Raw genomic sequence first — 13,244 nt, forward strand, 5'->3', positions numbered from 1 at the left:
ATGGCGTGTACACGCATGCATTGAGGCACAAGGAAACCATTTTCACCACATACTGTAACTGTGGTTTCATGGTACAGCACGTATTAGACCACAGTCTCTATAACAATGTATGAACAAATGGTCTCTAGCATGGAAACCATGGGTCTCCGGACAAAAGTTCTTTAGGCCGTCTTTGTTCCGTATCCTCTCATCGACCAATCGCTAGCATATTGAATTCTGTCCAGTTTGGCTCTTCTCGCTGACAGTGGCGACTGTACATTGTCTTGTATTGAGGAAGTTTGTTGACCTTATGTTTTATTCAACTACACGAAGCCGTGTGCCTGCTGATATCCACTTCTGCACATGAATGCTGATTTGGGAACTATCAGTATGACGTAAAGGGAATGTAGAACATAGCAATTGTCGAGCGCGCCCTCTTAGGAGGTTAACCTTAAGTTGCGCCTAACGTGTAGGCAGCTGAGCGTATTTTTGTGTAGGCTGCGTCCCGTATCTTCTGCAGGACTCGGACCCCAGTGAAGGCTAATAGACAGTTGTTCTTCCTACAAACCATTCACAAGGGAAACATCCGACCTTCCTCCATACACCAAAAGTTGGTTTATGGATGATAGGTTTTGATGATAGGTTTTGATGATGATACTGCAAGTTGTGTAAAGCATTCCATATTCAAGAGTATGTCGATCAGTAGAAACCAAAACAAAGCGCTCAAACATGGGACAGGTCGAGGTGTGGCACCAGTGAGAATCAGAGGGACTGCAGGTAGCACAGTGCACGAGATACCTTTGGGTGGTGCGGACGATTGTCCGGCTGGTCCTCCGTGAGGTAGCGGATGACGTCCTGGATGCTGTTTGGCCCTCCGGAAAACTTGTAGCCCGCTAGCTGCGCGTACTGAAGAGGATCTCCACCACTGGTGCTCTCGGGAAACCTGAGCAAGGGTGACAAATCAAATATCAAAACCCTTTACAGTTAGTAATAGACGTACACTGTGTACCAGTAAGCGCGTGCAAAAATGTAACAGGACTTAGAGAATGCTCCACTGAACAATTTGAGGTAGGGAACCTACACTCGGAGAAGTCAGCTCAAGAAGATATTGATAACACCAACTGTGCTCTTTATTTATATACATTCTTATTTCCTGGAAGGAAACCAGGAGAACGAGCCTGATACCAGGAAGGCTTGATATAGGTTTTGTTTGCTTGTCAATAAGGCGGCTTTACCTTATCGTATTTACATTGTCTCATGACAGAACGTGCTATGAATGAACGACAGACCCATTCATTACTCCGTGCTATTCAGAGACGTACAGTATAGTACGACGGAGCAGTGCCGATACTGCCTGGTTGCTGGATTGGAAGGGGAGGTGCTATTTCACCGCCTGCGAGGTCACCTGACCTGAATCCTCTTGGTTATTTCATACGGAAAGTCATTTGTGTATGAGATCATACGGAAAGTCATTTGTGTATGAGACCCCAGTGGATACGGAATAACAGATATCCTTGGCGTGGTACGTCAGAATCTTGTCCGCTGCTGTCATGCTTGCAGTCAGGTCCATCGCTGTCAGTTTCAGCATATTTTGTAAGACACAGAACAAATGGTACGCTCATTGCGTAAATGATGGTATTTCCAGTAGCTAATGAAGAAACTACTACACAGTAATATGATTTTTTCCTGTTATCTCCTTAAGCTGCCGCCTCCGACCCCAGATTCCCTAGCTCAAATTGTTCAGTGGAGCATGCTCTACGTCCTGTTAAATTTTTGAACGCTCTTAAGGAAACATCTTGTGGTTGTATTCATCCGTAAGTCGCTTTTACAGTGATACTGGACGTGTTATGCTACTGCAATTTAAGAAAAGGAAAAGAAATAATTTCTATACTTACAGGTATTTACATTCTTACAGTTCTAATCTGACATAAATTGGACAGGCAGTAATTAGTTGGCCGTGGCCTTAAAGTAAGGACCATTCCGTCATTTGTCTTAAGTAATTAAGGGAAACCACCAAAACTGTATATCAAGATTATGGATGGATATTGGACCTTAAATCCTTCCGAATAAAAGACGAGTCTGTTCAAAACAATGCAGTCTCAATCACGTTATCCCCAGCGTACAACATCGTTCTGGAATGTACATGTTTACTAATGCAAAGAACTAGTACTTCACTGTTTATTCAGTTGTCACTATCAGTCACCATACGCGCTACGTACACAACAGGTAATTTAAATCATATTCTAACGCTATACCCATTATCAGCTAATATCACCGTCCTGTACACAACATTGACGCCAGTGAACAATGTGATAATAGTAAATAGATCGTGTGATAATCACATTTTTATACGCTTACGGATGAGCGTTAATTAATCCTTCCTTATCTTCGCGGTCCTTATTCACAGACCAGACTCGTTCTACAGTCAGTTTCACACGCTGGTTATCTAAATTTCCTTAATAATGCTCCGTGAAGAGAACGGCATTTTCTCTCCTGAGGTTAACTCTTGAGCTCGCGGAACATCTCTTCAATACTCACGTACTGGTGAAAAGTACCAGTAAGAAATCAAGCGAGCCGAGTCTCGGTTGTTTCAGTGTCTCCCGTTAATCCGACTTGTAGGGGATCCCAAGCGCGCCAGCAGTGCTGAATAATGGGCCGCACCAGTGTTCCTTCCTCCTTCTGCTTTGTAAATGAACCACACTTCCCTAAATTTCTCCCAATAAACCGAAGCCGACCATTCGCCTTCTCTACCACACTCTGCACATGCTCGTTCCATTTCATATCGCTTTGCATTGCTACGCCTAGATATTTAATGGACGAGACTGTGTCAAGCTGTGCACTACTAATGCTGTATATGAACATTGTCGGTTGTTTTTTAATTACTTATCTGCATTAACGTACATTTTTTACATTTAGAGCAAGCTGTCACTATTTATAGTAAATATAAATTTCGGCTGTCATCTTGTATCCTCCTACACTGATTCCACGATGACACCTTCCCGTACATCACAGCATCATTTTCAAACAGCCATTGATTGCGGCTCGAGCTATCCGGGACATCATAAATGTATATGGACAATAAAAGTGGGCCTATCACACTCTCTTAGGGCAGTCCGGATGAGAAACTTGTCTCTGTTGAACACTCGCCCTGAGGACAATGTGCTGTGTTCTGTTACTTAAGAAACGTTCGAGTCACTAACGTATCTGGGAACCTTTTCTGCATGCTCGGAGCTTCGTTAACGGTCTGCAGTGGGGCACCGCATCAAACGCTTCCAGGAAATTTAGGAGTATGAATCTGTGTCCTGCTCTTCATCAATGACCCGATATGGTGCTCAAAAGGGGAAGATGAGAGTCGCGCGAGCGATGCTTTCGATATCCGTGTGGTTTGTAGACCAAAGGCAATCTGTCTTAAGGAAATTTATTTTGCTGGAACAGAGAATATTTTCAATAATTTAGCAGCAAACCGATGTTCTAGTAACTTTCTGTAATTTTACCGATCGTTTCTTTACCATCTTGTACACAGTTGTCACCTCATCCTTTTTTTTCAGGAGCTTGGAGCTTTGCCCGGGACATGAGATAGATTTTAAGCACAAGCGAAGTCTGGGGCAATGCCTTAATGTACTCTCTGTAATGCCGAATTGGGATTTTATCCGGTCCTGGCGAATAACTTGTTTTCAATTGGTTCTCTACGCCAGTGATCCGTATTGCGATGTCCTCTATACGGGAGTCTGTATGACAGTCAAACAACGGTACGTTTGCAGCATCCTCCTGTGTCAACGATATCTTAAACACGGTGTTTAAGACTTTATCTTTCCTTTTACTGTATTTTACTACCACACGAGTAACTGGACATAAGCCTTCGGCTCGCTTATCGATTTGAAGTAGGACCAGAATTCTCCTAGGTGCTACAGTCTCTGCTTTCTCGACGGTTTTTGAAGTTTGATGTTGAACCGCGGTGGAGCTTTGCCGTCCTCAATCCCCTTACTCGGCAAGCACTGCCCTGTTTAAACTTTGCCCAAATTCCTCTACATCCATCGTATTGGAATTAAATGATACCCATTAATTTTCTTAGTGAGATGCCAACAACTGCTTATCTGCTCATTAGCGTCGCTATGATGACGTTTTGATGACTAATCTGCACTGATCTACCAAATATACGTCTGAATCGCAAGAAAGTGCAGTGTTTAGGTCAAACAGGTGTCCAAAACATTACTGTCAATTGTAAGTTGTAACGCAAAGTTATTTTCACCTCTAAAAGCATGTAACCCTCTAAATAGGCAGATAAAAGTCAGATCGAATATCAGAATGGTTAAAAAAGATACTCTCCATAAATAGTTAAAAACTAAAGTTTGCTTATGAAACGTAATTAATCAATTGGTAATATGTAGTTGTTGAAGACCGGTTTTACTTTAAATACTATTGCTCAGGACTTCAAGAAAGTGAAATAAATCAGTAGCTAGTTTAAGTTTGTCATCACCAACAGGTGTGCGGCATTCATATTTCGATCTACGAATCACCCTTTATTTAAGACAGAACAGAACTTCAAATTCACGACTTTCTACATCTATGATGCTTGTCAGTTGTCATCATTTTCTTTTCAAATGTAAAACGCCTTAAGAAATACGTCAGCAGCACCAAAGTGTATAATGTTTATGTGAAGTATCTCGATGTTGTTTTTTTACACACACATCCGTCAAGTTGGAGCAAAAATATGAATGTGAACCCGAAAGTAAGTACCCAAGTGCCATTTCCAAGCGAAAATAGTTTGAATTAACATCTTAAACTAAGAGTTGACATTACATGTTATTTCTAGAAGATCGATGTCATAACAATAACCAGACCAGGCTTATAACGGAAGAAAACCCATAATAGCTAAAATAAACGCTAAACAGGCAAGCACGCAAACAAACAAGCAATCTTAATTTCTCGAAGAGAAAAATTAATTGGCGCTATTAATGGTGTAACGTATAGTACAACCTTAAATTAAACGTTTCCACGTCTCAATTTTTCTCAAGCGCCGTTTTATGAGGGACATTCTTATGCAAAGCATTAATTTAAAGGAGGAAGAAATGAAGCCTAGAGTGCAATGTATCGTCACATACAAGTAAGCAGACAAACCGGACGATCACCTGGATACAGGCTTGCAATACCACTAGCTGTATATTTTCCGAACAGACTATCTTGGCTTCAGGCTCAAGTAATTTACCATGTAAAATGCAAAGCAGGAGGGCCAGCTGGATATTTAAACCACTTCCCTTCTTAATACGATTCCAGGAATCTAACAAATTCATCACCTTCATTTTATTTTGAAAATCTGCTCAGACTGTGTGGCTCTTTGGAGCACCAGATTCAGAATGCTGTAAAGCAGCAGATCAGTCAGGATTATCGTATGGAAGGATGAAGCACTGTCTGGCCACCACCGACCAGTCGACACAGTGACATTGACCGCACGATAGGAAATTTCAACACACTAAGATTCAGTGCCAGTTTATCTCTAGTATCAGCTTACAAACGCTAGCTCTCTGTCTAGAGGTCATTTTAATTCTTGTGCATTATTGCCGTATTTACGTCAGATCGATTGCAATGTATTGTAGTATACCTTAAGCTCTTTTCGCTCTCTAGCAATTGACGCATCTCTAAAAACACGTCCATGATTCATAAATTTTATTTTACGACTGGAAGTTTAAATGTTGAAGTATAACTTTTCTGCGGTCTCATGAAAACTAACTTATCCAGTACAGTCTTCATCATTAATTACGGTGTTGAAGGTCTCAAAAAATTAACTGCTGTACACGAATATTTCTATGAGTGCGTTCTCTTTCAGGCATTTCCTTCTTTCCTGACAGTGTGCTTCTAAATTCACTTTCGTAACCATTTTACAGTTTGATATTTAATTTTTGCTTTGTCTTCTTCCTAGTAATCAAGATGGCACTTGTTCTATTACACTCATTTCGAAAAGACGGTCATACGGCATGAAATGATTAGTTTCCAGCAAAAAGCAGCAGGCTGGCAACCGTATGACATAGTATGGGCTCACCTCTACATAAAATGAACGCGATGAACCACGAGACAATACTTTTATATGGCCAATTAAATACTTTTATATGGCCAATTGGTATGAAGGGGAGTTTCGTTTCAGAATGGAGTGGACTGCTGGACTACACGAAACACCTCAGTTACCGGACTAAATGAGGTAGCTAGTTACATTACTGTATCGATCGCCATCAGAAGATGGGGTTGTTCGGACTTGAAGATGCAACAACACAGGTGCACAGAACGAAGTCCACATATGAGCGTACCATATCGTCTGACTAGCGGCAGATAGGGGAAAAAGATGAAGCCGATACATGTTCTTCATTTGACGCCTGTCGGGCATAGGTGAAAGCTTCACTAGGTAACAAAATTCCTACACACACCTTTACAGACGCTTGATGGGGTAATATAGAGTTTTTAAAATGATGCCGCTGAGACTAATCATAGTGTCGGGACAGCGTTTCTATGCAAAGAACACAGGATTCAGAAGGGCTGAAGGGAGTGTGCTAATCTCGATACAGTCGCGTGCATTGTGCCCCATTATAGGACGTCGAGAATCCATTTTCCATCAGAAAATATGACTCGCGTTAAGTGGGATAGTTATTTCTGTGGGCAGCCTCTCGAGTTCCTAAATGATGTTGATGTACTCAGAATTTAGAGGATCGATTTTCCAGAAGTGGAGAGGGTGATTCAGAAATACGTTTGCAACCTTTGGAGGCAGAGTGGCACCTCGTTTTCTAACGTAATAATTCTTGATAGTCGCCTCCGGTTTACCGCTTGATAGTAAACTCAACATGATTCGATATTTCGGCGATCTGTCAATTCGTCATCTGTTGTTGCTGCTGAGTCCCACTGAAAACTGACGTCCTGGCTACAAATCATCGTCTTATGTAGGCCTCCATACAGAAAACGTACATAATGACGTAATGGCAGAGCATATGTCAGTTCCGACGCGGACAGTTTAACCCCGAGAATTTTGTATATTTGATGGGTTTGTTTAATTGAAATCGATACTCTGAAAAGGAGCTTCTTCGTACTATGACGCTTTGACCATCCCCGGAGGTGCATGAAGAGGAGCGTAGATCTAGGGCCTTTATTCCTTATGTGGAGGCATATCGTTTAAGACTGGAAGAATTTTAAAAATTCTGAACATTAGGAGTGTTTGCCGTCAACATTCCAAGATTAGAGCATTATTGTCTTGCGAAAAATTATCTGGGACTTCGTAAATCTGGCATTTTTCCGCGTCAATGTGGGTATTCTCACATCAACTGTTCTATTCGTATAGTTCAGGATAGATGTGAGGAACATCACCGTCACACGTGGCTACAACAGCCTAAAATATCAGCTGTAGCAGAACATTGCTTAAACAAAGTACACGGGATGACATTTGATGAGACTGTGACAGTTACCAGCGCTTCCGGTTTTTGAAACACTGTAAATAAAAAGGTAGCTGAAATGAGGTTGTCGGACAATTTGTTTAATAGAGAAAATGATTTTCCTCTTAGCAAGACGTGGAACCCTGTACTATCTCGCATCAAAACACAGCACAGCACAAGCCTCTGAAAATAGAAATATTATTAATCAGTGTTATTAAACATTAGGTGAATGAACTGATTCAGATGGGGTCATATGTGAAGGCGGCGTGCGGCGCCTGTGGCTTACCTCACATCTTGGCCGTGGAAGCCTGTGCGATGTCTGCTCTTGTAATTTGTGCTGTAATCCTGAAACTGCCTTGGCTGGCCGCAGTCCCCAGAACAAGGAAATTCGTTACTGCGACCATCACGGAACCTGCAGAATAAGGCTGGCATCTATATGTAAATCAGACAGTCAATGATCATTTGTACAATACAGTGCGATCGAAACGACGCATACATGACAATACATGTACCTATCAGTAGGAGTTACATTATATTTCTTGAATCAGCCAACGCAAGATAGCTCCGCAGTTATTAACTACAACAAACGAAGACACCAGTGTAATTGGTATAGGTCACGTGGCGTTGGTAGTATTGGGCTGTTCATTGTTTAGTAAACATGTCGTATTTTGCCAATCGTCCGTTTACACATTTTGTACACGCATTTCCTAGGAAATGTACAGATACTGCAGTGCTGAACAACTGAACAACAATGAAATAAATCGTCTGTTTCCGGGAATGCGTATAGGTTAGCAGAAAAGAAGAGAACCTGGAGACTGGCCATTTTGACACACGTAAAACTGTCTTTGGTGAGGAATTTGAAGCTGTGTTCGCCATCGGAAAATTTGATGTGAGTATCTGTCCAACTTCAAAGTTCTTGTGGTAGATCCCATAAACTTTTGTGAAAGGTAAAATTTCGTGCATATCATGTTCGTAGTATGCGGAAATTGAAGGCACAGAAAATGGTTTTGTATACTGCAAATGGATTCAGTAAATTATTAACATTGTTGCAGTGGGCCACGTTTTGATCACTAATGAGACATGGTTTAGACAAAACATCAGAACCTGATCAATACAAATGTCAAATGTCTTCCATGAAAGCATTATGCGGTGTGAGACAACTGGATTGTGTACTGGTCTATCGTGTCGTATTAACGTACACCGTATTTTCTTTGACACTACGGTGAACAGTTCCGTGCAGCAAGCAATAAAATGTGATATCATTAATACGAATATAGATGTCAAGTTTTTCACTTAACGATCTACAATTACATATTCAATGAACTGCCGTTAAATGCAGTGTATCCAATGAATTAGGAAATGTTGGATTGATAGGAAGATTAAAAACCATAAACAGTAGAAAACTGGAATCGTCTGAAGAAATGCCACTGGGTGACAGTAAAAGCAACCAGCTAAAACGCCTCTGACTAATACAACACAAACTGAGTAAGCGGTAAACCGATAATGCCTTCTATAACACTTCTTTTTGTAAAATTTGTCATGTATATTTCATTACTTTCATGAGTTTTCCGTTTAAATATTTTCTGCCATAGTAAATTTGCAAGAAAACGTGTTTTGGAAGCTACGTTTCTGTATAATTAACATAATACATTATCCAGTGGAGATTAATGTAAAAAAAACACGTAAAACAACACTGGGATTGGTTGGTAAAACAGCTAATCTATTTCTGGTAGTTGCTCTTTGTTACACCTTATTGCAAGAAAGTCCACATTTCTGGAGTTGGCATCGTCCGAACCTTGATATTTCATAATTTCCGGCACAGAACACGTATTTCTTCACCCCCCCCTCCTCACCCGCACACACACACACACACACACACACACACACACACACACACACTTCATGTTGGTCCTCTAGACATTACAAACGGAGGGAAACGGTTCTTCACTAGAGTGCTCATCATCATTGACGACAATGCATGCTCCGAAACATGCCCCTTTGATCGTCAGCAGGTTGGTAAAGACTTTGCGAGAAATAGCTGAGCTTTCGACAAACCTCTGTCGATGTCAGGATGATCCACATCCGTTGGACTGGCCGGTAGCTCACGATAATTTAGAAAAAGCAGTCGTGGCACAAGCAAACAAGGGAGATAGGTGTTGTACCTCGCAAAATATAACAGCGTCATCATCTCACTATGAAATGAAACGACGGTCGACATTAACTTCTCTTTTTTATAGTCTCCGGTTGACATGCACAAATAAGAAATTATTAATGAATCCACACCGTCACAAAATTCCAAATAATTATAAAATTACTCGTTATTAACCTTCGACAGAACCAATCTAACACTTGAATGTTCTGATAAAGGCTGGATACTTCAGCTGAACTGAATAAATCTCTAATGTACAAGTGAATTATGGAAAGATAAATATTTGGTAGAAACGTGGTCATTATCTGATCCACCAGGAGAGTGGAAAACTATACGTGAAAACCCCTTTACTGATAGTCATCTATGGTTCAGTCATTCGGGAAAAACATACGATTCGCAGAATGTATTTGATCGTACTGACACGCCTACAAACGCACAGTACTTCTCATAACCTACTCGCCCAAGCTGCAATTTCTCATCATATTTCACATTCAGCTACGTGGAAAGAAACGAGCACCGTGATCTGCTACAGACTTAACATATCAGCGCTCTACCTTGTCTCCAGATACAGTGCATCACGCCACGCCTCCAAACGAGTCCTCTCCCTTGTCTGCAGACTTTCTGCTTTGCCATACAGGTCCATGCAAATGCCCTGAACCAATGAAAACGGATCTGGAAAGTTTTGGTCAATCATATTTTACGTTGCAAGACAACAACCTTCTCTCCTTTTAAAGGTTTTGTAGTATTGACCAATCATTCCACTACCACGTAAGCAATCCTTAAATACACTCCTGGAAATGGAAAAAAGAACACATTGACACCGGTGTGTCAGACCCACCATACTTGCTCCGGACACTGCGAGAGGGCTGTACAAGCAATGATCACACGCACGGCACAGCGGACACACCAGGAACCGCGGTGTTGGCCGTCGAATGGCGCTAGCTGCGCAGCATTTGTGCACCGCCGCCGTCAGTGTCAGCCAGTTTGCCGTGGCATACGGAGCTCCATCGCAGTCTTTAACACTGGTAGCATGCCGCGACAGCGTGGACGTGAACCGTATGTGCAGTTGACGGACTTTGAGCGAGGGCGTATAGTGGGCATGCGGGAGGCCGGGTGGACGTACCGCCGAATTGCTCAACACGTGGGGCGTGAGGTCTCCACAGTACATCGATGTTGTCGTCAGTGGTCGGCGGAAGGTGCACGTGCCCGTCGACCTGGGACCGGACCGCAGCGACGCACGGATGCACGCCAAGACCGTAGGATCCTACGCAGTGCCGTAGGGGACCGCACCGCCACTTCCCAGCAAATTAGGGACACTGTTGCTCCTGGGGTATCGGCGAGGACCATTCGCAACCGTCTCCATGAAGCTGGGCTACGGTCCCGCACACCGTTAGGCCGTCTTCCGCTCACGCCCCAACATCGTGCAGCCCGCCTCCAGTGGTGTCGCGACAGGCGTGAATGGAGGGACGAATGGAGACGTGTCGTCTTCAGCGATGAGAGTCGCTTCTGCCTTGGTGCCAATGATGGTCGTATGCGTGTTTGGCGCCGTGCAGGTGAGCGCCACAATCAGGACTGCATACGACCGAGGCACACAGGGCCAACACCCGGCATCATGGTGTGGGGAGCGATCTCCTACACTGGCCGTACACCACTGGTGATCGTCGAGGGGACACTGAATAGTGCACGGTACATCCAAACCGTCATCGAACCCATCGTTCTACCATTCCTAGACCGGCAAGGGAACTTGCTGTTCCAACAGGACAATGCACGTCCGCATGTATCCCGTGCCACCCAACGTGCTCTAGAAGGTGTACGTCAACTACCCTGGCCAGCAAGATCTCCGGATCTGTCCCCCATTGAGCATGTTTGGGACTGGATGAAGCGTCGTCTCACGCGGTCTGCACGTCCAGCACGAACGCTGGTCCAACTGAGGCGCCAGGTGGAAATGGCATGGCAAGCCGTTCCACAGGACTACATCCAGCATCTCTACGATCGTCTCCATGGGAGAATAGCAGCCTGCATTGCTGCGAAAGGTGTATATACACTGTACTAGTGCCGACATTGTGCATGCTCTGTTGCCTGTGTCTATGTGCCTGTGGTTCTGTCAGTGTGATCATGTGATGTATCTGACCCCAGGAATGTGTCAATAAAGTTTCCCCTTCCTGGGACAATGAATTCACGGTGTTCTTATTTCAATTTCCAGGAGTGTAGTTTCTGAGTTACTCTTTCTGTCCTCAGCTAAGTTTCCTTCCTCGACCAGTACATTATTCACCACGTCCGCATTTGTCAGAATCTGGCCTCATGACTTCTCCCGCTCTGCTGTTTCTTAAGATTAACCGGCGAGTAACTCTCTGACAAGAGGTTGTTCATCTGGCATAAAGCAGCGCGAGAATGTTAGCCCAGCTCTTTACAAAGAGAAGATAATGCCTGTCAACAAAACATCTCTCGTACTTCTCACAGAATGCCGAAATCTTTATATGCAACTGGTCGGGGCAGCTGTGTCCAGCCTCGCTCGTCACATGCCCAGCTAAATCACAATAGTACACCAAAACAACCACTAGGAAGGAGAAGGAATTAATATAAAAGTAGACGACTCCATCCTTGGAGTCACTGACTTTATTGATTACAGGTTTTTAATCTTTATTAATTGACTAGAATACAATAAAAATGGTAATGCCTTTAAACGAATTATGAATGATACATGAGTCATGTCAGTTAGGTAAAGCACCAACATATACTTGTGGCCGGGTATAATCACGGTTACTTTCGTGTAATTATTTCTTTGAACAAAAGTGTCATTCCTGTTCGTCTCATTGCGTTTTTTTTTTTTCAGTTACTTTGTATCATGTCCGGGACTGTACTTTCCAGTAGTATTTCTTTCTATGTATGGTCCATGTTTCATCGAACTATGTTACTTAGCAGTTATTTTGCATGCGAAAGTTGCGTTGGTCCTTGTATGACAGTGTGTACATAAGCTTTTGTTACGTCTACAGTAATACAGCTACTCTCATCAGCCACAAAATTATGACGACCTACCTAGTAACGGGGTATGTCCGCCTTTGGCACGGATAACAGCGGCGACGCGTCGTGGCATGGAAGGAGTGATGCCCTGATTGGTCGGTGGAGGAAGTCTGCACCACATCTGTACACCCCAGGCCACCTAAATCCCATTAATTTCGGGGATGGAGGTGATGAGCTGTCATGCATAGTTCAGTCATATCACAGATGTGTTCGATGAAACTCAGTTCTGACGACATGGGGGACCAGCAGAACAATTGTAATTCCCAATTGTATATCTCATACCGCTCCATTACTGACCTCGTGATATGCCGCATTATCTTGTTGAAAAACGCCTCTAGCTTTACAGAGACATGATTGTTATGAAGGGGTGTACGTTTCCTACAGTCAGTGTACGATAGTCCTTGGCCGTCTTGGTGTCTTGCACGATCTGCACTGGTCGAATGGATGGCCATCTGAATGTTCCACAGAGCATAATGGAACCGTCGCCAGCTTGTCTCCGTCCTGCAATACAGGTGTCGAGAAGCTATTACCCTGGAAGACGAAAATACGAAAATTTCGCGCCCTCCCAGCGGTGTGAAGAAGATATTGGGATTCGTCAGACCATCCAACGCTTTTCCAATGCGCCAACGTCAAGTGCCAATGGTCATGTGTCCGTTTCAGTCGCAGTTGCCGATGTCGTGGTGTTA

At 43.2% G+C, this 13,244-nt stretch overlaps 1 protein-coding gene across 1 annotated transcript in view; it reads right to left on the reverse strand.

Annotated features, from left to right (window-relative positions):
- LOC126204227 (uncharacterized) overlaps window positions 1-13,244 on the reverse strand; it is a 193,841-nt gene that overhangs the window by 126,383 nt on the left and 54,214 nt on the right. Inside the window, exons 4-5 of the mRNA XM_049938623.1 lie at window positions 7,675-7,800; window positions 778-922 (exon numbers count right to left, since the gene is read on the reverse strand). Coding sequence (XP_049794580.1) covers window positions 778-922; window positions 7,675-7,800 — 271 coding nt within the window. The remainder of the gene's footprint in view (window positions 1-777; window positions 923-7,674; window positions 7,801-13,244) is intronic.

Source organism: Schistocerca nitens, chromosome 9 (genome assembly GCF_023898315.1).
Source record: "Schistocerca nitens isolate TAMUIC-IGC-003100 chromosome 9, iqSchNite1.1, whole genome shotgun sequence".
In the NCBI taxonomy this organism is placed as follows: domain Eukaryota; kingdom Metazoa; phylum Arthropoda; class Insecta; order Orthoptera; family Acrididae; genus Schistocerca; species Schistocerca nitens.